Below are 26,838 nucleotides of genomic sequence, written 5' to 3' on the forward strand. Positions count from 1 at the left end.
TCTACAAGGATGTAAACATTTATTGCAAAGTCAGCCATGCCACAGCTCGTGCCTGCAGTGCATCTATAGTCGGCTCCACCGGGCACAGAGTTGCCACCACCTCCACAGCTATGGGCACAGCTTGGCACTGTCATCAGGGTAGCAGATCTGTAAGGGAGGTGAGTACAAACAGCATGTAGGCTATGATGTCACCTTCTATGTACAGGTGGAGCAGACCTTGAGCACCAGGACACCATCAAACATTCCATAAAGCACCAGATTCTTTACATGTGGGGCCACAGCTGTTGCAAAACTCTGCATGCTGGGATTTCGAGTTCCAGAACAGCTAGAGAGCCACAGGCTGGTGAACACTGCTCTATGTACTAAACACTTGTCCCTTCCACATGACGTTGGGTGGCGGGAGTCGTCTGTTGGGGGGCGCAAGCCCCGTAGAGGCGGAGACTGATATAAAAGGATTATGACCAGAAATTCTTGCCGCCATTGACCTTGGTCAAGTGTCCATAAACATACAGACAAGGAGGAGACACTTCCCTTTGCACACCCTATTCCTGAGCAGCAGTAGCAACCAACCCTGGCATAGTATAATAGTGTTATTACAGGATGTTGCCACGCCCCTTACTATATATGGTATAAAAAGTCTGGCCTCTGCGGATCCCAGGCTGGAATCTTTGTACCTTTAAGTCCTGAACAGGTAATATATACGAATTTACGATTACTCTAATAGGCAGGTAGCATGAGAACTATGTCCATGGAGACGGGGGTAGTCATCGGCTGGCATCTAATTTCATGGTGACCCCCTTTAAATAAAATAAAAAAAAAAACATTCAGAAAGTACAGGGGGTCAAATTCATTTGTAGTAAGTATAGATCAGCCAGTGGGCTGGTGCAGTTCATGGTGTCCATTGAGCAGGTGATGACGCCCCCTAGAGGCATTGACGAGAGCAGCATGTGAAATGTGTTTGGCGTAGCATTGCTTAGATATGAAGGTGGGTCCTCTGCCGTGGACAGCAGCTCCCCCAGTACAAAAGGCACTTCTAAAACGCATGTCCTGGCATCTGCCATAGGGATTTAGCACCACCCACCAGCTGTGATGTCATCATTGATGGTGTTGAGTGCGGTGTAACCTTCAGTGATGAGTAGTGTTACGACAATGATCCAGGTAGGAGGTGGAGACACCACTGCGGAGCACATGAAGGCTCCTGTAAAGCAGCCGGCGGGAGTCTCTGACTGGATCGGACAGCCTCTAGCGGGAGCCGTCCTGGTGGTTGATCATAAGTCGCTGAAGTTGAGGTTCTTGGGGACAATAGATTATAACACTGTAAGGAAATCTCCTGATACAAACGCCGAATAGCTTATTCAAGTCACTGACATTAATACAGACACTGTTCCTTTAAGAAGAAGGAGGAGGGCCCCAGGGCCCCGTAATGTACAGCGAATCTCACAAAGTGTCCCCCCATCCGCTGTCATAGAAGCCAAGCACACACCAATATCTTCTAAGGTCACTGAGGTCAGGGGCGGGGGATCCCCAAGACTCCATCCCATGTACAAATGTCTGCAAATCCCAAGAGTGTAAACAGATCCCGGGAAGGTCATATGATAAAGAGACCTGCAAGAAAAGACAAATCATATGAGTGATGGGCTGCTGAGCTGTGTATCTAAGCCTTCCATGTATGATACTGTCTATGGAGCCATGTATCTAAGCCCATCAATTGTGATTATCTTGGTTAAGTTGCTGGTGCAGAGATTAACTGTGTGCCTCGTTTATTATTTAATGTTATACACTCTGGTGAGCCATGTATCTAAGCCTATCAAGTGAGATATTGTGGGCTGAACAGAAGTATCTAACCCTCTTAATAGTTATCAATGTTACCTAAGGCTATTGTTATACTGTCTGCTGAACTGTGTATTTAGCCCTATTATGTTTGATACTCTCTGAAAGGTGGGTGTATCTAACTCAGGCTGTATTAGTGTATCTAAGCCTATAATATGTAATACTGTCTGCTGAGCCATGTATCTGCTGGGCCTATGTATCTAACTTGATGTGTGATACACTTTGCTAGCATGAATTATCAGAATCTTATTATGGCTTACCCTATAGAACTCATAGGCCCCCTGTGCTAGCTGCTTGCGCTGCTGCTTGTGCTGTGTGCGGCAGATGCTGTCTGTAGGGGGGTCCTTTCTTCTGCCTCCTGCTCCTCCTCCTCCCATCCTCCGAGACGCAGCCCCCTGTACCCGGAGCGATGCGTGGATCTGCTGCCTGCAATGATGGAAGAGACGTTACTGTGACATGTAAGGTCGCAAGATGGGCAACGGGGAAAGAGCCAGAAGCCCATATCCATACTATGATGGGAGATAAAGATCACTATGGAGGACAGGGGAGAAGGGGGAACCCTCCAGAGACCAGAAAGAGAGGAAGGGGAACCCTCCAGAGACCAGAAAGAAAGGAAGGGGAACCCTACAGAGGAGAACCATCCTATATGAGGCCAGCGAGGAGGAGGGGAACCCTACAGAGGCTAAAGGAGAGGATGGAAACCCTAAAGAGACTAGAGAAGATGAGGAGGAACCCTACAGAGGCAACCCATCCTATAGAGGCTAGAGAGGAGGAGGGGGAACCCTACAGAGGCCAGAGGGGAAGATGGGAAACCCTATAGAGACCAGAGGAGAGGATGGGGAAACTTACAGAGGTCAGAAAAGAGGAGGGGAAACCTACAGAGGTCAGAGGACAGAAATGATGGAATCATATAAAGGCCAGAGGAGAAAGGGGGAGGGATGGGATCCTATATTTTATCCATAATACTCCACTCTTACTATACATAAAGGAACAGTCTATACCTGGTGGTTGTCTTTGGTGGGGTGACATGTCTGTTGCCTGCCACATGCCTAGAGGGCGCTGTGAGGAGCCCTGATTCTGGTGGACCTGGGAGACAGAGATCACAATGAATGACAATTACCACATCACACAGCCCCTGAGTATATGAGGCCCACAGGCTGAAGTGTTGTATGTCAGGAGCCATGTAATCTCACCCCATGCATGTATATAGCATGTAATCTCAGCCCCATGCATGTATATAGCATATAATCTCACCCCATGCATGTATATAGAAAGTAACCTCATCTCATGCCTGTATATAGAAAGTAATCTCATCTCAGGCCTGCATATAGCATGTAATCTCACCTCATGCATATATATAGCATGTAGGCTCATCTCCGCAGATGCAAACTCTGAGGCCAGCAGGGAGGAGCGGGAGATGCTCTGGATCTGGGAGTCACTCGGAGACATGGAGCTAAGAGATGACAGGATCATTCATTATAGGCAATTATTAGACAACAACCCCCAACATCCCCCCAACCACTGCAGACATGGAATCTTCAGGATAAGAGGAGGGATAGTAATAATTGCAGTGATTCTTATTGCAGTGCAGTACCAGCTCATAGCACCACCTAGAGGCAGTATACACATGACAGAGGAACACGCTTTCCTGCTTACAGTGATAAACTGGTGAATATCTATGTGGATTACAGATCATATTGTGTACAGCGAACAATAAACTGGGTGCCATTATCTATTGTTATTTTATCCCCAATTTTCTCAATGGCGCAAACAAAGTTACTAGTAAAGAAGCCTACGGTTGCCCCGATGGGGGCGTCACTGACCTCTGCTGCAGGACTGTGCGCTCGCTGCTGTACAGTGACATATTGGAGTGCAGTCCTGGCAGTCGGCTGGAGATCTGCGATGCAGACAGAGACGCTAAGACACTTGCGGCAGCAGATGCCGTTGTAGTGGGCTGAGCGAAGCGGCGGTCTCGGGTGGGTAACCCACTGGCGGTCAGGACTGGGTGTACAAGGACGCTGGCCAGCAAATTATCAGGCTAAAGGAAGAGCAAATATTAGAATTAGCAAAAAAAAGATTGCTGATGCTGTTGGAGGAGCTAAGAAGGAAGCCATGACAGTACTGACCGCAGTGCCAGACTCATTGGACAGGATGGAGCTGCAGATGGGGGCGTCACACAGGATCTGCTGGGCAGGGGGAGCGTTGGCCGCGTCTTGCTGTACCTTCTCTTTAACGTGACCGATGAACACGGAGCTCTCCAGCGGGGGGTGCCACTGAGGGTTCGTGATCGCAAAATGCATCAAAGACAACTCCGTCTTCCCGTTCTCGGCCTGCTGGTACACGGATGCCTGAGTCTGCCCCTCCGACATCCACTGGAGACAAGAAAGAATGGCGCAAACAGATTGGAACGAGGCACCAAAATACACATATACACATTTTGCCGCCAATTGGGCAACCAACTAAAAATCCAAAAAATAACTCCCATTTGGTGTATACAGCTTCTATACAAATCTAAGTATTGCCATGGTTACAGACTACAAAAAAAATCCCATGTAGTCTGAGCAAGTATTCCTCCTCACCCTCTTCTAGAAGTGAGAGCAGAGACGGTGGATCAGACTACACAGAGATTCCTTGTAGTCTGTAACCATGGAAAAACATATTTAAGTATAAGCAATTTAGCAAAATGATTTCAAACATATTTTAGATGCCATGGAGCAATGGCCAACAACACTCCTGAACCCCCATCCCCGCGGGAGCACTCTACCCTCAGACCCCGCCCTATGATGTGTCACCTGTGGATTTCCATGTCTTCGGATGTCCATCTGAGCAAAAGAGCAGATGTCACCGACCCCCACAACCTCCACAGAGAAGTTCCGGAAGAAATCGATGATCTCCAGGGATTTGTGCCGCAGGGAGAAGATCAGGATGAACGGGGTGATGATCGGGCTGAGAAGTTCCTCTAATATAAAGACCTACAGGAGAGGAAGAGGAAGCATGAGGGGGAGGGTCTAAAGGGTATAAAGCCCCCCAATGTCAGATGGGGATCCAACACCCAGCCAGTGCTACAACATAGAAGCACATGACTGCAGAACCTACACTATAACAACACTAGATATCATAGCAGAACCGATACACCACTATGACTGCAGCACCAACACTACACGACACGACAACCAGCAATACACCACATGACTACAGACCCACAATACAACACCCAATGCCTCCCTATGACAGGCCACATGGACTACTTACCGCCTTGTACTGGAAGAGCTGCGCCAACTCATCGCGTGTTTCTGACTTATGGGCATGCCCCTGCCAGTGGTCAGGCATGTAGTGTATATGGGCGAGGACGCACTGCAGCAGCTGCTCCGGGCACCACACCATGTGCTCATCGGGGATGAATGACCTGTACAGGAAGAGACACTAAAGCTCACTCCATCTACACAGTCCCCACAGAAACCAGAGCTCCCTCATAAAGAAGCATTTCCCTTCAGTCTTTCATGGAACTTCTTAGATACTGATTCATAAACCCACTGAGCAATTCAGATGACCACAAGTATTTACCAAATAACTACGCAAACTAGGCGGCCATATTGGCACTCACCCAACTTTCCAAGAATCTAGTTCCTAATTGCCCATGGCCACTCACCTGGCTATAGTGACCAATACTCCGAGGACAGTGATGGCGGTCAGTATGTGCTGGACGGTTAACACATCTTCATCATACACGGTCAGTGCAATGAGGACGGCCAGCAGGGACCCCGCAAAGAAGCCCAGGTTCTTGGCAGCAATGGCCAACAGTGGTGAAGCAAAGGAGTTCATGTACTTAGTGGCCGGCTTATAACCACGACTCAGCCGTGCCTGGAGCTCGTGCGTCAGCTCATTGAAATGTCGCAAGTAAAGCCGACCGTAGAGCGACCAACGCCTGGCGCCCAGGCTGCCCGGCTCCCTCTTGATGACTTCAGTATAGCTAAAGAAGGCATAGAGGATCTGCCAGACCAGGATGAAGGGGCAAAGGAAGAGGTTGGCCAGCCCGAGGAGGACGATAGTGCGGCTCAGCTCCTGGGCCAGCTCCAGCCTCTGACCCAGACGCTTGTACTTGGGTTGAAGGTTCCATTTGTTCTGGAACAGAGATCCGGGCCCCCAAAAGAACAGAAGCTCTAGGTTATACTTGAGGCCCTGACTGAGGAACGTCACGTCCCCCACCATAGGGAGTCGAAAGCGGACAGGGAGGAGGCTTTTGTTGACCATGGCCACCATGTAGTTCTTGAACCGCAGGATGCGATGGTAGATGTCCAGTTCTGTCAGCTCCTTCTTGTGGACGCACATGGGCTGCTCCTTCTGCAGGGAGATGAGGCGGGCCTGGACCTCCTGCCAGGAGAAGTTACACAGCTCGTCCTGCAAGATGGGAAAAGAAGAGGAGAGGACAGTGAGGGCGAGAAGGGGAGAGGACCGTAAGGGCGAGAAGGGGAGAGGACCATGAGGGCGAAAAGGCGGTGAGGGCGAGAAGGGGAGAGGGCGGTGAGGGCGAGAAGAGGAGAGGACCATGAGGGCGAGAAGGGGAGAGGGCGGTGAGGGCGAGAAGATGAGAGGGCGGTGAGGGCGAGAAGGGGAGAGGGCGGTGAGGGCGAGAAGAGGAGAAGACAGAATGAGATAAGGAGAAGACAATGAGGGCGAGAAGAGAAGAAGAAGACAGCAAGAGGAAGAACAGGAGGTGGATAAGTTACAGAGGTGCTGGGCATAGGCCCAATGGGCTGGTGAATGTATAGACTGCTCACCGAGGGGATCTTCAGGGCTCGGATGTAGAACTTTCGGATTTCCCAGTAACTCAGCAGATTACAGAACATCTTGACCAGTCGGTAAAGCCAGAATATGGCTGCCATAACTAGAAGGAAGATGATCCAGCTGCTCTCCTGGATCCTGTATGTAAAATGAATACAAGCAAAAGACTGGAATTATTAATCACATTACTGATCCTGAGTTATATCCTGTATTATACCCCAGAGCTGCACTCACTATTCTGCTGGTGGGGTCACTGTGTACATACATTACATTACTGATCCTGAGTTACATCCTGTATTATACTCCAGAGCTGCACTCACTATTCTGCTGGTGGGGTCACTGTGTACATACATTACATTACTGATCCTGAGTTACATCCTGTATTATACTCCAGAGCTGCACTCACTATTCTGCTGGTGGGGTCACTGTGTACATACATTACATTACTGATCCTGAGTTACATCCTGTATTATACTCCAGAGCTGCACTCACTATTCTGCTGGTGGGGTCACTGTGTACATACATTACATTACTGATCCTGAGTTACATCCCTTACAATATTGACTGCAGCTCTGAAGTATGAGTTGAATGATAACTGAGTACCCGGCACATACCTGAGGGCACATTGCTGGGCAGGCAGAATGGCGTCGGTCAGGGTCACCTTGTTGCGGTCGGGGTTGACCCCTGAGTGTGTGTGGTTGACAGGTTTATTGGCAAAGAGAACGTCATATTCCACGCAGCGAAACAGGAAGGTGGTGAAAGTAACAACGAACAGGAACTGGCTGCATGGGGAAACAAGGGCAGATGTTATACAGGGGGGACCCCAAGAGCTTACAATCTATTAGGGTAACAGACCGGTTCAACAGACAGTATCACACGTGATGGGATTAGAAATAGAGAGATAGCAGAAAGTATCACACATGTCAGCATACAGTATTATAGAAGATAGATTCAGATACACTGATAACACACAGGATAGGCTTAGATACACCAGGAAGGTGACACTTGTATCTCAGTAATGATAAGAGAAGGTTTCCGCTTACACAAGTTCGAAGAAGTCGGAGAGCACCATGCAGGCAAAGCCATTCTTCTGGTGGAAATGGTAAATGTGCAGCGTGAGGTCAAGGAAAGAACAGGAGAACTCCGCCACCACCAGGGGGCAGCATGGTCACTGCTATGTGTATGTATCTGTCAGCACATATACAGGACATCCGTATACACTGAGGCGCCCCCTTCTGTCAGGGTAAAAAAACACGTCTCACAGCTACAGATCACCATGTCAGGCTTCCTGCATCTCCTTGGGATGCTGGGGTAAATAGTGACTTTGGCCTATGACAGATTGGCAGAACGGGCCACACAAATAATCCAGCAATCATTTGTGTGGCCCTCCCTGCCATGTAAATTGGTTCTGGTCTACAAGATTGGCGATCATTCACATAGAGCATCAGGCCGTGTAATAGGGCCCTAACCCTTCCCCACAACCCCCCCCCACCTCCGGTCACATGACACACAGCTTGTGTGGTCACCAGTGAAACTAGAAAGGATATCTTGGTGAAAAAGTTATCCAAGTTCTTAATATGATGCCAGGAATCTGGTGAAAAAGGAAATAAAAATATTAATGACATTGTATAAAACCTTAAGGTCTTTGGTGACAGGGGGGGGCTCCCAAGCAGTGGAGTCGGGTCACAGCTGCTGCCGCTGCAGTGTTTTCTTGCCCGATTTCACATCTTTTCATGTAACTCAGTGTATTCCCATAGAATTAGAAAAAACATGGCTGCTGCCTTCCAAAACAGTGCCCAACCTGTCCACTGGCCGTGTCTGGTACTGCAGTTTAGCCATACTAAGTAGGGTTGAGCTGCAATACTACATATAACCTGTGGACATGTGTGGCGCTGCTTTTGGAAGCAAATGGCCAACAGCAGCAGCAACAACAACAACAGGAAGCAGATAGGCCCCATAACGTTGGTCGGGCTTCTACCTTTGACAGCTTCTGGTACGTGCACCAGTAAGTCCTCTTCTCCCGGGGGTGAGTCCTCCTCGAAGTCCTCTAACCTTTGATACTCTCGGAATTGCTCCTGTGGCTCCATTCTCAAGACATCGCCAGCTCCGGCTCAACTGAGGACACAAACATCACTGAGGGTCACCATGGGACTCTTAAAGGGCAACATTAGAAATCTAGACACACTCTAGGAATCTGATGACACTGCTTTACTTATCTTGGCCTGGTTTCATGTTACACCCTTCCCCACTCCCCTCCAGAGCATCATTCACAATTCTGCTGAGCGTCAGAGTCAATGTACCACGAATATCAATAGTCACTCAATAGCTAATGGTCCAGTCCTACAACATTGCAGTATGACGGTATGGACACTGAACTAGCAGAAGATGCAGGAAGATGTGAGACCAGTGCAAAAATAAAGCCAGCGGATGTGGCAGTGCAGCTGTGGATGTGAGAGGAGACACTGAAGCAGGAAGGGATAAAAAATAATTTAACATGACTGATTTCTGAATGCAGCTCTGAATGTAACTAGAGAGCACAATAGACAATAAACCAGCAGGGGGTACAGGGAGATGTGATGTCAGTGCTATAAATAGCTAATACTGCCTGAATGACAACTGAAACAGCAGGACAACATGGAGGATATAGCTCTGCTGCTCTGGAAGTGACTGGAGTCCAAAACAGACACTGAAGCAGTAAGGGATAGGGGAAAATGTTATGTAATTTTATATGAGAAAGAAAAATGATTGCAGCTCTGAATGTAACTGGAGCCTTAAACAGACAAACCAGCAGGGGATGCAGGGAGATGTGATGTTAGTGCCAAAAAAAAACTGACTCCTCAGCACGGCTCTGGATGTGACTGGCTGAGCACAGAACGTGAACAAGCAGGACACACAGAGCTATATCTGCCAGTTTATTCACTGATCTTACAGGTGCAGCTCTGTGACTGTAATCCTGAACAGAAACTGAACAAGCAGAAGATTTGCTCAGACATAGAAAATGAACCAGCAGGACATAGTGGAAATATGGCGTTCAGAAAATAACCTGAACCAGCAGGATACTGGAAATTGTAAGATCAGTTTCATGCAAAAGGTAGCAGGTTTCCTGGTCCAGCTCTGGATGTCACCAGAACAGAAGCTGAATCAGCAGGAGATACTGGGAAATGTATGTTCTATGTCATGAAAAAAAACCTAGAAAATTGCTGAGTGCAGCTCTGGATGTGATTCCAGAAGATGTGAGGTCAGTACAAATAATGCAGTCAACAGGTCTGTAAACGCAGCTCTGGAAGTGACTGGAGTATTAGGGCCCATTTACACAGTAAGATTATCTGACAGATTATCTGCCAAAGATTTGAAAAGAGGAGAAATCTCAGGCTTTCCTTTATGACCTTATATCTGTTTATAGTCTGTTTCTGGCTTTGGCTTCAAATCTTTGGCAGAAAATCTGTCAGATAATCTTTCTGTGTAAATTGACCCAATACCTTCACAGATGTTGATGGGTAAAGTTAGCAATTTTAGGGTCTTTAGGCTGCATGTCCCGTTGTGACCCCCAGAGGGACACAGATATATTGGGGGGTACAATTACAGACCAAAATGCCAGTCCGATCCCGCTGATACACAAGATATAAACAGGACTATTCTTAGCTTTTCTTGGAGATGTGCGAGCAGCGATTCCTCCTCCGAGGGCACACGGTGTCCTGGCCGGCAGCCTAGTGACACAGAAACGAACGCCACGTGCATCTCCAGATAAACAAGTGTAAGTGGTGACGTATAAAGTGTCACCCCGGCTCCCTGACACCTGCCCACATTCATGGATCCTATACTGTGACAAGATGGGTTCTTAAAATGGGCTCTCCACAATAACATCAATAAAGTTTATTGAAGAGAACACCACACCTGCTCACAATCTGCACTATATTACATGTCCCTATAGAACATGTCTCAGGCCTTAAAGGAGGATGATCTCAATATGGCGACTGACACAGAGGGGCAGTTATCAAAACGAGAATCATAACTAATCACAGCTCAGCTTTCACATTTCAAATGCTGCGCTCTGATTGGTTGCTACGGACAACAAAGAACGCTTTTCTTTTAGGCCTCAAGGAAAGCCTAACAATTGTGTTGCCTTCAATAAACTTTATTCATACTGCTTGAAATGAACATTTCCCCTTTATATGAAAATCAGGATAAACTGGGTCTCCATGATGTACCCAGCTTTCCCAGACTCCTGAATATCACAAAAAATAGACCCTTATTATTCCTACAGTGTGACTCTGCTCCCACAACAATTTACAGATAAAATATACACAAAAGCTTTAGTACCTCCCTATATCTTACTATATCGTTATAGTTTAGATCGTTGCCTCCAGAGCTGACCTTCGAAATTCTGCTTCTTCCCCTGATAACAGTTAGGGGTCCTATATTAGTCAGGTTCCCTGTTTTCCCGTAGAACTATAGTCATGGAGCTCGGCTTTACCTGTCAGTCTCGATGTTATTCTCCCGTCAGGCTGTCACCCGTCTGTACCCGGTCCCAGTGATTATAATCTATGTGATTACAATTAGACACCGCCTGAGGACAACAAACACCAGGCTCCACCCACAGAATGGCGACCAATTACAACACGGCGTGTAATTAGTCATGGAGATGACGGTGTTAACAACACTCGAATTATCTATGTGTATATGTATATACTCGATGATGACAAAACTTCCATCAAACTGTTAATTAAAAGATTGGCGTTATATGGCCATACAGTCACCATCACAGAAGCCCCTGGAGCGGTGGTCTCCAACCTGTGGTTGGCATGGCATGCTGGGAGGTGTAGTTATTCAGATTAAGGGACACAGTTGTACGGTATGATGTTATTAGACACATGGTTACCCTCCACCATAGTGATAGGTTGGTTCTATCTGGCTCCCTTCACTGAAGCGCAATACCACACACAAACTGAGGACAGGAGTGGCGCTGTTTTTGAAAGAAAGCAACTGTGTCCTTTTAATAATTAATAACCCATTTAAATAGAGAAGCAGGTTGTAAAAACACTAAGGCCTCACCAGGCTCCATACTGTTCTGAATATCGAAAAGGGACCATATACATATAGCGCCATAAGCATCAGGTGTATATGTAGTATATATACTATACATGATGTATGCAAGGGTTAATGATGGGCCCTTACACGTGTGACCTCCGTGCCATCCACAGGGCCACCACCCGCCGGTATGTGGGGTGACTACATTCATACATCACTGAGGGAACAAGTCACCAACAATTAGTCAGTGACTCACAATGAGCCATGAACCGGATACAGTGTCAGTGAAAAACAACCGCAACCCGTGTGTCTGTGTGCTATACAGAGTCAGGGGCCCGGGACACAGGGGCCCCAGAGGTGAGGTGATCACAGGACACCCACCTATAGGCGATAAGGGGTCAGATGACCAGACCCCCCAGGCTCACCATGATGGCGGTGCAGTGCTGAGGATCTCTTAGGTTTATGGTGAAGTCAGGAAATTCCTTTCTCTTTCTATTTATTGTCTAAAAAACAATAAAAAAACAATAAAAATTCTAAGATCCCAAAGTTGCCTCAAGGGACCCCAAAAAGTGTGTGGGACGTCTATGGGGGCTACCGGTGAGAGAGGTCTGGTAAGAGGCCGTCATGAGGGACACCTGCAGCAATGGTCCTCGAGGGGGTCTCATTACAACAGAGGACCTCATGGAGGGACACTCACACTGATATCTGATAGGGGGGATATTTACAGAGGCCATGGGGGCTATCCCAAATTCAGGCCCTTATAAGGGGGTTTCACATAAGAGATCATGTCATGGGTTGGTCTATCCAGAATCCATCTTCAATGTAGGAGGACAATCAATGACTGAAGCCCTCAATGTGCGGGGACTTTTCACAATACATTAGGGGGGGGGGGGGGGGGGTATCCATCACAGAAGTCCTCAATAGGGTGAAGGCGATTTCCCCACAACTGAGGCCCTCAATGTGGGAGGGACTACGCATGACTGGGGCCCTCAGTGTGTGTGTGTGTGTGGGGGGGGGGGGGGGGGGGGCTATACACAATATATATTTAAAGGGGTACTCCAGCAGAAATCTCTTTCAAATCAACTGGTTTCAGACAGTTATATAGATTTGTAATTTACTTCTATTTTAAAAATCTACAGTCTTCCAGTACTTATCAGCTGCTGTATGTCCTGTAGAAAGTGGTGTTTTCTCTCCAGTCTGACACAGTGTTTTCTGCTACTGTCCAGAGCAGGAGAGGTTTTCTTTGGGAATTTGCTGCTGCTCTGGACAGCTCCTGACATGGACAGCGGTGGCAGCAGAGAGCACTGTGTCAGACTGGAGGGAAACAGGATACAGCAGCTGATACGTACTGGAAGACTTGAGATTTTTAAATAGAAGTAAAGTACCCTTTTAAAGACGACTATACACGACTGTGTGGTGTGTGGTGTGTGTGTGTGTGTGTGTGTGTGCGTGTGGGGGGGGGGGGGGAGGGGGTTGTATCCATCACAAAGGCCCTAAATGTGGGGGTTGGGGCAATACCCATGCCTGAGGCCCTTATTGTAGGGGGACTATCCACAACTGCGGCCCTCAGTGTGGGAAGGACTATCCACAATACATTGGTGGTGGGGGGGGCACTATGAACCACAGAGGCCACCAATTCAATATGAGTAAAAGGCTGTGGTTACAGCGTAGGCCCCTTTGACCCCTCACCATTAATACGCTGTCACCCCCAGATCTGCATGGAGTAGGAGTCATCACCTGCACAAGACCCCGATATCAGTCTGGGTTTTGACCAACATCTTTACTAACACAGTCCTAGGGTCCAGTCCACATTGTGTGGGGTTAGAGGCCTGTTATAGCCCAGGGCTGGCCGGGGCCTCCCTTAGTTATGTAAGGTCAGGGCGGAGCGGCGTTCCTTCACCCATAGCCCAGATAACAATTCCAGCAGGCACATGGATCAGCAGAAGATGCCGCAGATCACGTATCATTCTCCCTAGTCATAAATACATTGTCACCGCGTCACAGGAGGTAGGAGCCACCCGCCGCCTCACACAGGACCTATGCACTGTAAACACAGAGCTGCTGGCTATCATGGCGGGAGTGGGGGTTAAAAGTCTCTGCTGCCTACCCAGCTTTCCCAGGGCCCTGCTCAGCACATACAGTGTGATGTCCTCCTTTTGGGATCTGGGAAAACTTTGTGAAAGCCGTGTATCTCCAGCCATGACAGCTGCCATATTGGTTGTCACAGCTTTCTAAGAAAGACTGCTGTGGGGCCTCATATGGCTCAGCACCTCCACCATGGGGGGCACCTGCTGCTGATCGCTGAATCACACACGGCTGATCTCACCCCGATGAGACATGTTTTACCTCATGTCACGTCCCGGCTCATCCACACACACAGCGCCGACTCCAGACGCCGCAGCCGCTTATTACACAGATATTCCCAGATCACAAGACCAAAATAAACTCCAAACCACAAGACTCTGAGAAAGACGCTGTATCCAACTGTCACAGGCTTAGATACACCAACTCCTCAAGTATCGTACACAATAGGATTAGATACATCGGCTCATTATTTGTCATACATACACAGATCACTTGTTTACCGGTGACACATGACATCCGCCACCTCCCAGGCTTCTCAATTGACAACCCATATACAGTATAGATATAGAAGAGAATACCAACATAATACCGCCATATAATATGATGACCACTAACTGCCAGGTCCGGGTCTGTGAGCCCCCATCTTTTTTTTATATGATGTGTGGACTTGCCCCCTGTAGAGGTAATAACCAGAGCCAGTACGACCTTCCCTCTATATGGGTGATAACAGGCCTGGTCCTTACTTGCCCTCTATAGGGGTGTTACCTGGACCCGATCACTTCTGCCCTCTGTAGAGGTGAAAACCGCACTCTGTCACTGGTCACCCTCTATAGGGGTGATATCCAGACCCGGTCACTGTCGCCCTCTATAGAGGTGATATCCAGACCCGGTCACTGTCGCCCTCTATAGGGGTGATACCTGGTCACTGTCGCCCTCTATAGGGGTGATACCTGGACCCAGTCACTGTCGCCCTCTATAGGGGTGATACCCGTAACCGGTCACTGTCGCCCTCTATAGGGGTGATACCTGGACCCGATCACTTCTAACCCTCTGTAGAGGTGAAAACCGCACTCTGTCACTGGTCACCCTCTATAGGGGTGATATTCAGACCCGGTCACTGTCGCCCTCTATAGGGGTGATATCCAGACCCGGTCACTGTCGCCCTCTATAGGGGTGATATCCAGACCCGGTCACTGTCGCCCTCTATAGGGGTGATATCCAGACCCGGTCACTGTCGCCCTCTATAGGGGTGATATCCAGACCCGGTCACTGTTGCCCTCTATAGGGGTGATACCTGGTCACTGTTGCCCTCTGTAGGGGTGATACCCGTACCCGGTCACTGTCGCCCTCTATATGGGTGATAACCGTACCCGGTCACTGTTGCCCTCTATAGGGGTGATACCCGTACCCGGTCACTGTCGCCCTCTATAGGGGTGATACCCGTACCAGGTCACTGTCGCCCTCTATAGGGGTGATACCCGTACCCGGTCACTGTCGCCCTCTCTAGGGGTGATACCTGGACCCGGTCACTGTCGCCCTCTATAGGGGTGATACCTGGACCCGGTCACTGTCGCCCTCTATAGGGGTGATACCCGGACCCGGTCACTGTCGCCCTCTATAGGGGTGATACCCAGACCCGGTCACTGTTGCCCTCTATAAGGGTGATACCTGGACTGATACCTGGACTCGGTCACTGTCGCCCTCTATAGGGGTGATACCCGGTCACTGTCGCCCTCTATAGGGGTGATACCCAGACCCGGTCACTGTCGCCCTCTATAAGGGTGATACCTGGACCCGGTCACTGTCGCCCTCTATAGGGGTGATACCCGGACCCGGTCACTGTTGCCATCTATAAGGGTGATACCTGGACCCGATCACTGTCGCCCGCTATAGGGTTAATACCTGGACCCGGTCACTGTTGTCCTCTATAGGGGTGATACCCAGACCCGGTCACTGCTGCCCATCATTATTAGCGCTGCACGTTCCTACCAGGATTCTGTATATTGGGATCTGGGGGGGATTTAACCATCTGTCAGACAGCAGCTGCACCAAGGCCAGCGCAGCCCACAGACCCTCCATTATCCCCGCAGCAGCATTTAAAGGGCCCTGCTTGTTTATATCCAGTGAGGCGGCGGTGGCAGTGTGTCTCACCTTGTCCCAGTGTGCGGACTCCTCTGGTCATCACATCCTGCAGACAATGTCCTGGGTCCGGGGGCAGCTGTGGGCACTGGGGTCGGGGGTGAGGGGCTCTGCTGCCTGTCTCTGCTATTGTACTGTCCCAGCTGGTCAGTGCAGGGATTAGGAGGGGGCAGGAGCTGAGCTCAGCCCTCCCTGCCTGCTGACTGGCTGCCTCTCTGCTCCCTGCCTGCTGACTGGCTGCCTCACTGCTGCCTGCCTGCTGACTGGCTGCTGCTGCTCTTACGCAAGAACCAGAGCAATGACAACAAGCTTAACCCCGTCCTTGCCGCAGTGCTGCACACACCAGGCCTGAGGCCTGCACATCTGACTCACAGCTTCTGCTGACAGTGTATCTCAGCATGCCATGTGTGATACTGCCTGCTAAGCTGCTGCATATGACCCCATCAAGATGTTATACCGTCTGCTAAGCTGTGTATCTAAGCCTAACATGTGATACTTTCTGCTGAGTCGCTGTATCTAAGCCTATCATATATGATACTGTCTGCTAAGCTGTGTATCTAATGCTGCGTTTACACGAAACGATAATTGGCCCGATCGTACGATTAACAATGTCGGAGTAACGATTTTTTTCATAACGATCAGCGTTTAGATGGTACGATATATATTACGGAAAATTCGTTTTGCGATCGCTTAAGCCTATCTCACACATTGGTTAAATCTACGGACAACTGTTTACACGGAACGATCTGCGAATTTTTTACGAACGACGTACGACAATTTGAGAACATATTGTAAGATCAAAATGAACGATTTCTCGTTCGTCGTTTGATCGTTCGCTGCGTTTACACGTACGATTATCGTTTGAATTGGATCGTTATCGCGCAAATTCGCACGATAATCATTCCGTGTAAATGCACCATTAGCCTCAGCCATATAAAACTGTCTGCTGAGTCACTGTGCCTAATGCTACGTTTAAACGGAACGATTATCGGGTGAATTTTCGCGATAACGATCGCATTGAGGGGTAATTGTTCCGTGTAAACGCAGCGAACGATCAAGCGATTAGCTAAAAATCGTTCATGTTGATCGTTCGCAAAAAATTTGCAGATCGTTTCGTGTAAACAGTCGTTCATTGATTTTACCTATGTGCAAGATAGGCTGAAGCGATCGCAAAACAAATTTTCTGTACGATATATTGTTCCATCTAAACGCAGAACTTTACAAAAAAAAATCGTTACTTCGAAATTGTTAATCATACGATCGGGCAAATTATCGCTCCGTGTAAACGTAGTATAATGGTGCGTTTACACAGGCAGATTTATCTGACCAATTTTGGAAGCCAAAGTCAGGAATGGACTTAAAAAGACAGGGAATCTTAGTCTTTCCTTTATGGCCTGCACCCTGTTTATAGTCTGTTCCTGGCTTTGGCTTCAAAAATCTGTCAGAAAAATCTCTCTGTGTAAACACACCCATTAGCCTTTCATGTGTGATGCTGTCTGCCAGGCTGCTGTATCTAAGCCTTTCATGTGTGACGCTCTATGCCAAGCCACTGTTTCAAGCCTTTCATGTGTGATGCTCTATGCCAGGCCACTGTATCTAAGCTTTTCACGTGTGATACTCTATGCCAGGCTGCTTGCTGTATCTAAACATTTGTGATACTGTCTGCAAAGCTGTGTATCTAAGCTAAGTATGACATTTTGTGGAGTGAATTTATGTACATCTATCATGTGTGATACATTTCATGAGCACCTGTATCTAAACTTATCATGTTTGATACTGCCTGCTGCAGCCGTATCTATGCATCTTTGTTAAGCCACGTATCTAAGCTTGCGTTGTAACAAATCATGTACCATACAATCTGAAAATTACCATATAATCTTCTATATACTGTAAACCATATTTTCTGATACTGTCTGCACAGCTGCTGTATCTAAGCCCACTATGTTTGATATGGTTTCCTGAGTGTGTATCTATGCCTATTGTGCATGTATGAAAATGTCTGCTAATGTAATTATATAATATGTAACAATGTTGTGTATCTAATGCTGCGTTTACACGGAACGATTATCGTTCAAATTTTCGCAATAACGATCACATTTGAGCGATAATCGTTCCGTGTAAACACAGCAAAGGATCAAGCGACGAGAGAGAAATCGTTCATTTTGATCTTTCAACATGTTCTCAAATCGTCGTTCATCGTTCACTAAAAATTTGCAGATCGCTTCGTGTAAACAGTCTTTCAAAGATTCCCCCTATGTAAAAGATGGGCTTAAGCAATCTTAAAAACGATCGCAATAACAATTTGTCTTCCGAATTTTCTAACGATTTATTCGTCTAAACGCTGATCGTTATAAAACCCAAATCGTTGCTTCAAAATCGTTAAACGATCGATTGGGCGAATTATCGCTTCAAGTAAATGCAGCATAAGCCTATCTACAGAGCAATGTATCTAATCCTAGAGGATACCGTCAGCATAGCACTGTATCTCTGTAGTGTAATACTGTGTGGAGAGCAGTGTATCTAATCCTATGTGTGATACTGTCAGCATAGCACTGTATCTCTGTCTGTAGTGTAATACTGTGTGCAGAGCAGTGTATCTAATCCTATGTGTGATACTGTCAGCATAGCACTGTATCTCTGTCATGTGTAATACTGTGTGCAGAGCAGTGTATCTAATCCTATGTGTGATACTGTTAGCATAGCACTGTATCTCTGCCTGTCATGTGTTATACTGTGTGCAGAGCAGTGTATCTAATCCTATGTGTGATACTGTCAGCATAGCACTGTATCTCTGTCTGTAGTGTAATACTGTGTGCAGAGCAGTGTATCTAATCCTATGTGTGATACTGTCAGCATAGCACTGTATCTCTGTCTGTAGTGTAATACTGTGTGCAGAGCAGTGTATCTAATCCTATGTGTGATACTGTCAGCATAGCACTGAATCTCTGTCATGTGTAATACTTTGTGCAGAGCAGTGTATCTAATCCTATGTGTGATACTGTCAGCATAGCACTGTATCTCTGCCTGTCATGTGTAATACTGTGTACAGAGCAGTGTATCTAATCCTATGTGTGATACTGTCAGCATAGCACTGTATCTCTGTCTGTAGTGTAATACTGTGTGCAGAGCAGTGTATCTAATCCTATGTGTGATACTGTCAGCATAGCACTGTATCTCAGCCTTTAGAGTAATACTGTGTGGAGAGAGCAGTGTATCTAATCCTATGTGTGATACTGTCAGCATAGCACTGTATCTCTGTGTCACGTGTAATACTGTATGCAGAGCAGTGTATCTAAGCTTGTATGTGAAAATGAAGGCAATGCATCTAAGCCTATCATGTCTGATACTGTCTGCAGAGCAGTGTATCTAAGCCAATGATGTGATGCTGTCTGCAGGCCACTGTATCTAAGCTAATTACATGTAATACTGTCTGCAGAGCAGTGTATCTAAGTTCATGATGTGTGATACTGTCTGAACAGCAATGTATCTAAACTCATGAGTGATACTGTATCAACAGCACTGTATCTAACCTCATACGTGAGATACTGTCTCTGCGCTGCAGTTAGATGGTGATTACTTCACCGAATTTAGATTTATAAATAGTAAGTCTGCTTATAGACTAGCAGAGGAATAGAGTCTCTATTCAGGACTGTGGGAAAGCTGGGTGACCACCCTAGGGGAGTTGTGATGGCCGCACTAGCATCGCATTAGAGCAGGGTGCCCGCTCTGCCGTCCCTCACACTGACCCCTCTGGATCCCTCAGCTCCAGACACGTGACTCACCAGGCCAACCTTTGTTTTCTGCACTGACCATCCCTTACCTTTCAAGGAGATCACATGATCAACGCTCAGCCAATCAGTTTGAGCTGAAGGCGGAGGTTTTGCCGGTGGGGGCGGAGCTGTGTGTAGGTTGCCGGTACACGGTGCCGGTCATGCTGCTGCACTTTTTACAGGCTGGGCTCCGCCGCTGCCCGGGCCCCGTCAGGTAAGACGTGACGTCACACGCGCCGCCCGATGGGAAATGTAGTGTCATTAGCGAGAGAGGAAACTACAATCCCCGGCATGCACCGGGACTCCTAGACAGCGTGCCCTGAGTGTCCTTCCACGTGATCTAGGTCCCAGAATAACCTGGCACCTTGTGTGTCTGGAAGTGGGGACGGACAGTGTGGGACTATAAGTCCCAGCATAACCTCAATAACTGTGTGTATTACATATATGAGAGTGTGGTGAGGGACTACAACTCCCAGCATAACCTAATTTACAGACTGAAGCCCCTGTATCCCCTACTATATCAGGATAAGCTGTAAGGCAGTGAGCTGTAACCTTTGGCTCTGCTCATCCTGAACCTCCTGATTCATGAACATAGTGCAAGCCGTGCAGTACAGACGGACACCACTAGAGGGTGACAGAGATCTGTATGCCATTCAGGGTCTATGGAGAGCTGGATGCCCCAGTAACGTCCTTCCTTTCTCTTCTAGGCACTTCCAGCTGTCCTGCATCTCCCGGACCTCTCCAGCCCCACCACGCCTGCAGCTGTACGCCCGCCTCCGAGATGCCACCCGCTGCCCACCACGCTGCCCGGGCAGCACCAGCAAGAAGGGCAGAACACTGGCACTACTGCTGGGTCCAGCCCTCCTGGGGTTGGGAGGGAAGGTCGCCCTGTGCCAGCTGGAGGTGCAGAGCCCCCCGCCCGTCCTGTGCCAGAGGAGGACACCCCAACCGGAGTTCAGCTGGACAGAGTTCTGGAAGCTTCTGCGACCGCAGCTCCTGGCACTGCTGTCAGCCATCATTGTAAGCATCATGTCTGGTGTGTGAGCGCAGCTCTGGAGTATACAGGATATATCAGTACAGGATAAGTATCGTATGTACACAGTGACCCCACCAGCAGAATAGTGAGTGCAGCTCTGGAGTATACAGGATATATCAGTACAGGATAAGTATCATATGTACACAGTGACCTCACCAGCAGAATAGTGAGCGCAGCTCTGGAGTATACAGGATGTATCACTACAGGATAAGTATCGTATGTACACAGTGACCTCACCAGCAGAATAGTGAGCGCAGCTCTGGAGCATAATACAGGAGGTAACTCAGGATCAGTAATGTAATGTATGTACACAGTGACCTCACCAGCAGAATAGTGAGTGCAGCTCTGGGGTATAATACAGGATGTTACTCAGGATCAGTAATGTAATGTATGTACACAGTGACCCCACCAGCAGAATAGTGAGTGCAGCTCTGAGGTATAATACAGGATGTTACTCAGGATCAGTAATGTAATGTATGTACACAGTCATTCACAGTGTTACCTGGACTCTATAGTCGTAACCTGTCTCGTTCTCGTCTTCTCAGCTGGCGTTCGGTGCAGCTTTACTGAATATACAGATCCCACTAATCCTGGGAGAGCTGGTGAATGTGGTGGCCCGCTACACGAGGGAGCATGCTGGGGACTACATCCGGGATGTACAGGGCCCAGCCATGAAGCTGCTGACTTTGTATGCAGCCCAGGTAAGCTGCAATATGCTGTGAGCAGATACTCACATAGAGATAGATATATATAAGATAAAGAGAGATAGATAGATAGAGAGACAGATAGATATATAGATAGATAGACAGATAGATATATAGATAGATAGACAGATAGATATATAGATAGATAGATAGATAGATATATAGAATGTTGTGTATATGGAAAATGAGTTGTGCAATGCAGTGACATCTAGAGGCCAGTGTCAGTACTGCAGCAGTTGAATTGTATTGTTCTGAAGCAATCTTTCTATATATTCTTAAGACAATGACATAAACAATATGATCATCTTCCTCTAATGCTGGGCAGGGCCTGCTGACCTCTGGTTATATCATCCTGTTGTCTCGGGTCGGGGAGCGAGTTGCCAGCAGTATGAGGAAAGCTTTGTTCACATCCCTTGTGCAGTGAGTATTATAGACGTGTGTCCTGTCTGCATATTGTCATCTATCAGCATCTAAACCCCAATCATCCCCCCATAATGATCAGTATAGAGGTGAGCTGCGTCAGCCAGGCTGCACCTATTCATCCTGATCTAGTGCATTCACACAGCTGAGGGTTTGTTGCAATGTAGCAGTACTCCGATACATTGTAACGGCCATCCATTTTCCATCACAGCCAGGATGTGGCTTTCTTTGACGCTCAGAAGACGGGGCTCCTGGTGAATCGTCTCACTTCCGACGTCCAAGAGTTCAAGTCTGCCTTCAAGCAGGTGATATCCCAGGTGAGTGGCTGTCCTATCACCAGTAGAGGGCAGGATTCCAGGTTATTGGAGAGCCGGGTGGATACCTGAGTGGTGACGTCTTGTGCTGTGACTTGTAGGGGCTCAGGAACATCACCCAGACCTTTGGCTGCTTCGTCTCCCTGTATTACATCTCCCCGAAGCTGACTGGCCTCCTGGTGGTGGTGATGCCCCTGCTGGTGGGCGCTGGGGCTATCATTGGTTCTTTTCTGCGCAGATTATCGCGCCGGGCTCAGGAGCAGGTACAGAGGGTCTCCTATCGATGTCTATGTAACCTCCGGCTGCAGGATCAGTGGTGTATACTGTATATCTTACTTTCTTTGTTTCCTGTCACAGATCGCCAAAGCAACAGGTGTGGCGGACGAGGCCATAGGAAATGTGCGCACGGTGAGAGCTTTCGCCATGGAGGACCGCCAGGTGGAGTGAGTGTTAGAGAGTGCGACTAAGTACTTGCTGCATGGCGACCTTTGTGGTCATATTGGTTGTCACCAGATACATATAGAAGTGTTTCCTCCGTACAGGTTGTATTCCGCCGAGGTGGAGAAGTCCGCTCACATCAACGAAGTCCTGGGGATCGGAATCGCCGTGTTCCAGGGTCTCTCCAATATTACCCTGAATTGTGAGTATGAGTCAGCTCTCTCTATAGGGACAGCAGTGCTGTATGGGATCCCGTCTATAGGGACATCGGATCTGTATGGGATCCTGTCTATAGGGACAGCAGTGCTGTATGGGATCCTGTCCATAGGGACCTCAGTGCTGTATGGGATCCTGTCTATAGGGACATCAGATCTGTATGGGATCCTGTCTATAGGGACAGCAGTGCTGTATGGGATCCTGTCTATAGGGACAGCAGTGCTGTATAGGATCCCTTCTATAGGGACATCAGTGCTGTATGGGATCCCGTCTATAGGGACATCGGATCTGTATGGGATCCTGTCTATAGGGACAGCAGTGCTGTATGGGATCCTGTCCATAGGGACCTCAGTGCTGTATGGGATCCTGTCTATAGGGACATCAGATCTGTATGGGATCCTGTCTATAGGGACAGCAGTGCTGTATGGGATCCTGTCTATAGGGACAGCAGTGCTGTATAGGATCCCTTCTATAGGGACATCAGTGCTGTATGGGATCCTGTCTATAGGGACATTGGTGCTGTATGGAATATATGTAGGGTCCTAAGTGCTGTATGGGATCCTGTCTCTAGTGCTGTATTGGTGGTATATAACATCCTGTCTATAGGGTTCTTAGTGCTATGTATAAGGCCCATTCTATAGGGACATCAGTGCTGCATGGGATCCTGTCTATAGGGACATCAGTATCCTATGGGAAATGTATAAGGTAAAGTCTATAGGGACATCAGTGCTGTATGGGATCCTATGTGGACATAGGTGCTGTATAGATAGGATCTTGTCTAAAGGGACATAACTGCTGTATGGAATATATGTAGGGTCCTTAGTGCTGTATGGGATCCTGTCTCTAGTGCTGTATTGGTGGTATATAACATCCTGTCTATAGGGTCCTTAGTGCTATATGGGATTTTGTATATAGGGTCCTCAGTACTGTATTGGTGGTATATTATGTCCAGTCTATAGGGTCCTCAGTGCTGTATTGGCGTATATAATGTACTGTGTATAGGGTCCTTAGTGCCATATGGGATTCTGTATATAGGGTCCTCGGTGCTGTATTGGTGGTATATAATGTCCAGTCTATAGGGTCCTCAGTGCTGTATTGGAGGTATATAATGTACTGTATATAGGGTCCTCAGTGCTGTATTGGAGTATATAATGTACTGTGTATAGAGTCCTCAGTGCTGTATTGGAGGTATATAATGTACTGTATATAGGGTCCTCAGTGCTGTATTGGAGTATATAATGTACTGTGTATAGAGTCCTCAGTGCTGTATTGGAGTATATAATGTCCAGTCTATAGGGTCCTCAGTGCTGTATTGGAGTATATAATGTACTGTGTATAGGGTCCTCAGTGCTGTATTGGAGTATATAATGTACTGTGTATAGGGTCCTCAGTGCTGTATTGGAGGTATATAATGTACTGTGTATAGGGTCCTCAGTGCTGTATTGGAGTATATAATGTACTGTGTATAGGGTCCTCAGTGCTGTATTGGAGGTATATAATGTACTGTGTATAGGGTCCTCAGTGCTGTATTGGAGGTATATAATGTACTGTGTATAGGGTCCTCAGTGCTGTATGGGATTCTGTATACAGGGTCTTTATTGAAGGTGTATAATGTCCTCTCTATAGGGTCCTTAGTGCTATATAAGATTCTGTATATAGGGTCTATATTAGAGGTATATATGTCCTGTATATAGGGTCCTCAGTGCTGTATTAGAGGTACATACTGTCCTGTCTATAGGCTCTGTACACAATCGTCTCTTCTCTCTTCCAGGTATCGTCCTGGGCACCATATTTGCCGGTGGGTCATTGATGGCAGGGGACCAGCTCTCGGCCGGGGAGCTCATGTCCTTCTTGGTGGCCTCTCAGACTGTACAGAGGTTTGTCTGCCCGGTGATGGGTATAATCCGGCGCTTCCATACCGTGAGTGGGAGGCACAGCAATCACTAAACCTCCTGACTGTGTTTTTTTCTTTGCACAGGTCGATGGCGAACACGTCGGTGCTCTTTGGTCAGGTGAGTTTGATAGGAACTGAGAACAAGGAGAAATGTTCTGGAAGCCGGACCCCCACCCAACCCAAGACTTCACGTTTATGTCTCTTAGGTGGTCCGGGGTCTCAGCGCAGGGGGCCGTGTATTTGAGTTCATGCGTTTACAACCAGAGATCCCATTGAGAGGAGGGAAGAGACTTTCTCAGCTGACTGGAGAAATACGCTTCAGAGATGTCTCCTTCAGGTGAGCTGCAGTACCTCACACCGCCTGGTGTGGCGCTGTGTCTGGAAGCAGCCATGATCTTGTAATTCTGGGGGCAGGTAGTGGCTGACAAGGCGGCACAATAACACACACAGCTCTGCTCCTCCAGCTATCCCACCCGGCCGGGTCAAGAAGTCTTGAATGGGTTTAACCTGTATGTGCCCCCTGGTAAGACGGTGGCCATCGTGGGACAGTCTGGTGGAGGTGAGAGACGGTGATGAGTGCATCCTAAGCGGTAGACATTTGTACAGCGCTGTTCATACTCACGGTGGGCTTTATTGGGATTCAGGAAAGTCCACGGTGGCTGCGCTGGTGGAGCGATTCTACGACCCCAACCGGGGAGCGGTGGAGCTGGATGGAGTCGATATCCGGACCCTCGACCCATCCTGGTTAAGAGGAGAAGTTATCGGATTTATCAACCAGGTGAATGACTGAGAATGACGGCTGTGTATGGAGGTAGAGGAGATCGTGGCCGTGTAATAAGGAGGTAGAGGAGATCACGGCCGTGTAATAAGGAGGTAGAGGAGATCATGGCCGTGTAATAAGGAGGTAGAGGAGATCACTGCTGTGTAATAAGGAGGTAGTGGAGATCATAGCTGTATAAAAATGAGGTAGACTAGATCACTGCTGTGTAATAAGGAGGTTGAGGAGATCACTGCTGTGTAATAAGGAGGTAGAGGAGATCACTGCTGTGTAATAAGGAGGTAGAGGAGATCACTGCTGTGTAATAAGGAGGTAGAGGAGATCACTGCTGTGTAATAAGGAGGTAGAGGAGATCGTGGCCGTGTAATAAGGAGGTAGAGGAGATCATAGCTGTGTAATAAGGAGGTAGAGGAGATCACGGCCATGTAATAAGGAGGTAGAGGAGATCACTGATGTTTGATAAGGAGGTAGAGGAGATCACTGATGTTTGATAAGGAGGTAGAGGAGATCACTGATGTTTGATAAGGAGGTAGAGGAGATCAGTTCTGTGTAATACGGAGGAAGAGGAGATCACGGCTGTGTAATAAGGAGGTAGAGGAGATCAGTTCTGTGTAGTAAGGAGGTAGAGGAGATCACTGATGTTTGATAAGGAGGTAGAGGAGATCAGTTCTGTGTAATACGGAGGAAGAGGAGATCACTGCTGTGTAATAAGGAGGTAGAGGAGATCACTGCTGTGTAATATGGAGGTAGAGGAGATCACGGCTGTGTAATAAGGAGGTAGAGGAGATCACGGCTGTGTAATATGGAGGTAGAGGAGGTCACAGTAGTGTAATATGGAGGAAGAAGAGATCACGGCTGTGTAATAAGGAGGTAGAGGAGATCACGGCTGTGTAATAAGGAGGTAGAGGAGATCACGGCTGTGTAATAAGGAGGTAGAGGAGATCACGGCTGTGTAATAAGGAGGTAGAGGAGATCGCAGCTGTGTAATATGGAGGTAGAGGAGATCAAGGCTGTGTAATAAGGAGGTAGAGGAGGTCACAGCTGTGTAATATGGAGGAAGAAGAGATCACTGCTGTGTAATAAAGAGGTAGAGGAGATCACGGCTGTGTAATAAGGAGGTAGAGGAGATCACGGCTGTGTAATAAGGAGGTAGAGGAGATCACGGCTGTGGTATGTGGTCAGTGGTGTATTATAAGCAGATAGATCTTATATCGCAGCACATTATACATTTTCTTGTGTCGCTCAGGAACCCGTTCTCTTTGGGACAAGCGTCATGGAAAATATTCGCTTTGGCCGCCCGGATGCCAGTGACGCCGAGGTCTATGAAGCTGCCAAACTGGCAAATGCCGACGACTTTATCCGGAACTTTCCAGATGGATATAACACACTGCTAGGTGAGCCTGT

General features: G+C 47.9%; 2 protein-coding genes across 5 annotated transcripts in view; one reads left to right on the top strand and one right to left on the bottom strand.

The window, feature by feature from the left end:
* LOC138783940 (autophagy-related protein 9A-like) lies at positions 1-19,793 on the bottom strand. 4 transcript variants are annotated; one of them, XM_069959290.1, is made up of 15 exons: positions 19,685-19,793; positions 8,591-8,727; positions 8,158-8,203; positions 7,656-7,718; positions 7,227-7,394; positions 6,609-6,750; positions 5,480-6,228; positions 5,083-5,236; positions 4,623-4,802; positions 3,957-4,202; positions 3,654-3,868; positions 3,175-3,283; positions 2,832-2,916; positions 2,091-2,256; positions 1-1,605 (listed from the first exon to the last, which is right to left on the bottom strand). In XM_069959290.1, the coding sequence occupies exons 2-14, from the start codon at positions 8,697-8,699 to the stop codon at positions 2,117-2,119; spliced, it is 2,406 nt and encodes an 801-aa protein (XP_069815391.1). In that variant the 5' UTR covers positions 8,700-8,727; positions 19,685-19,793; the 3' UTR covers positions 1-1,605; positions 2,091-2,116. The 4 variants fall into 4 exon arrangements, with proteins under 4 accessions (XP_069815391.1, XP_069815389.1, XP_069815390.1 ...); XM_069959288.1 differs by lacking the exon at positions 19,685-19,793 and adding an exon at positions 15,877-16,082; XM_069959289.1 differs by lacking the exon at positions 19,685-19,793 and adding an exon at positions 11,087-11,154.
* The window catches only part of LOC138783942 (mitochondrial potassium channel ATP-binding subunit-like), a 9,487-nt gene continuing 2,365 nt past the window's right edge, over positions 19,717-26,838 (top strand). Inside the window, exons 1-14 of the mRNA XM_069959292.1 lie at positions 19,717-19,848; positions 20,342-20,654; positions 21,216-21,371; positions 21,700-21,794; positions 22,006-22,111; positions 22,210-22,371; positions 22,466-22,551; positions 22,651-22,748; positions 24,534-24,639; positions 24,741-24,774; positions 24,863-24,993; positions 25,121-25,215; positions 25,301-25,434; positions 26,681-26,828. Coding sequence (XP_069815393.1) covers positions 19,796-19,848; positions 20,342-20,654; positions 21,216-21,371; positions 21,700-21,794; positions 22,006-22,111; positions 22,210-22,371; positions 22,466-22,551; positions 22,651-22,748; positions 24,534-24,639; positions 24,741-24,774; positions 24,863-24,993; positions 25,121-25,215; positions 25,301-25,434; positions 26,681-26,828 — 1,717 coding nt within the window. The 5' untranslated portion in view covers positions 19,717-19,795. The remainder of the gene's footprint in view (positions 19,849-20,341; positions 20,655-21,215; positions 21,372-21,699; positions 21,795-22,005; positions 22,112-22,209; positions 22,372-22,465; positions 22,552-22,650; positions 22,749-24,533; positions 24,640-24,740; positions 24,775-24,862; positions 24,994-25,120; positions 25,216-25,300; positions 25,435-26,680; positions 26,829-26,838) is intronic.

The sequence above is a fragment of the Dendropsophus ebraccatus genome, chromosome 2 (assembly GCF_027789765.1).
Source record: "Dendropsophus ebraccatus isolate aDenEbr1 chromosome 2, aDenEbr1.pat, whole genome shotgun sequence".
In the NCBI taxonomy this organism is placed as follows: Eukaryota; Metazoa; Chordata; class Amphibia; order Anura; family Hylidae; genus Dendropsophus; species Dendropsophus ebraccatus.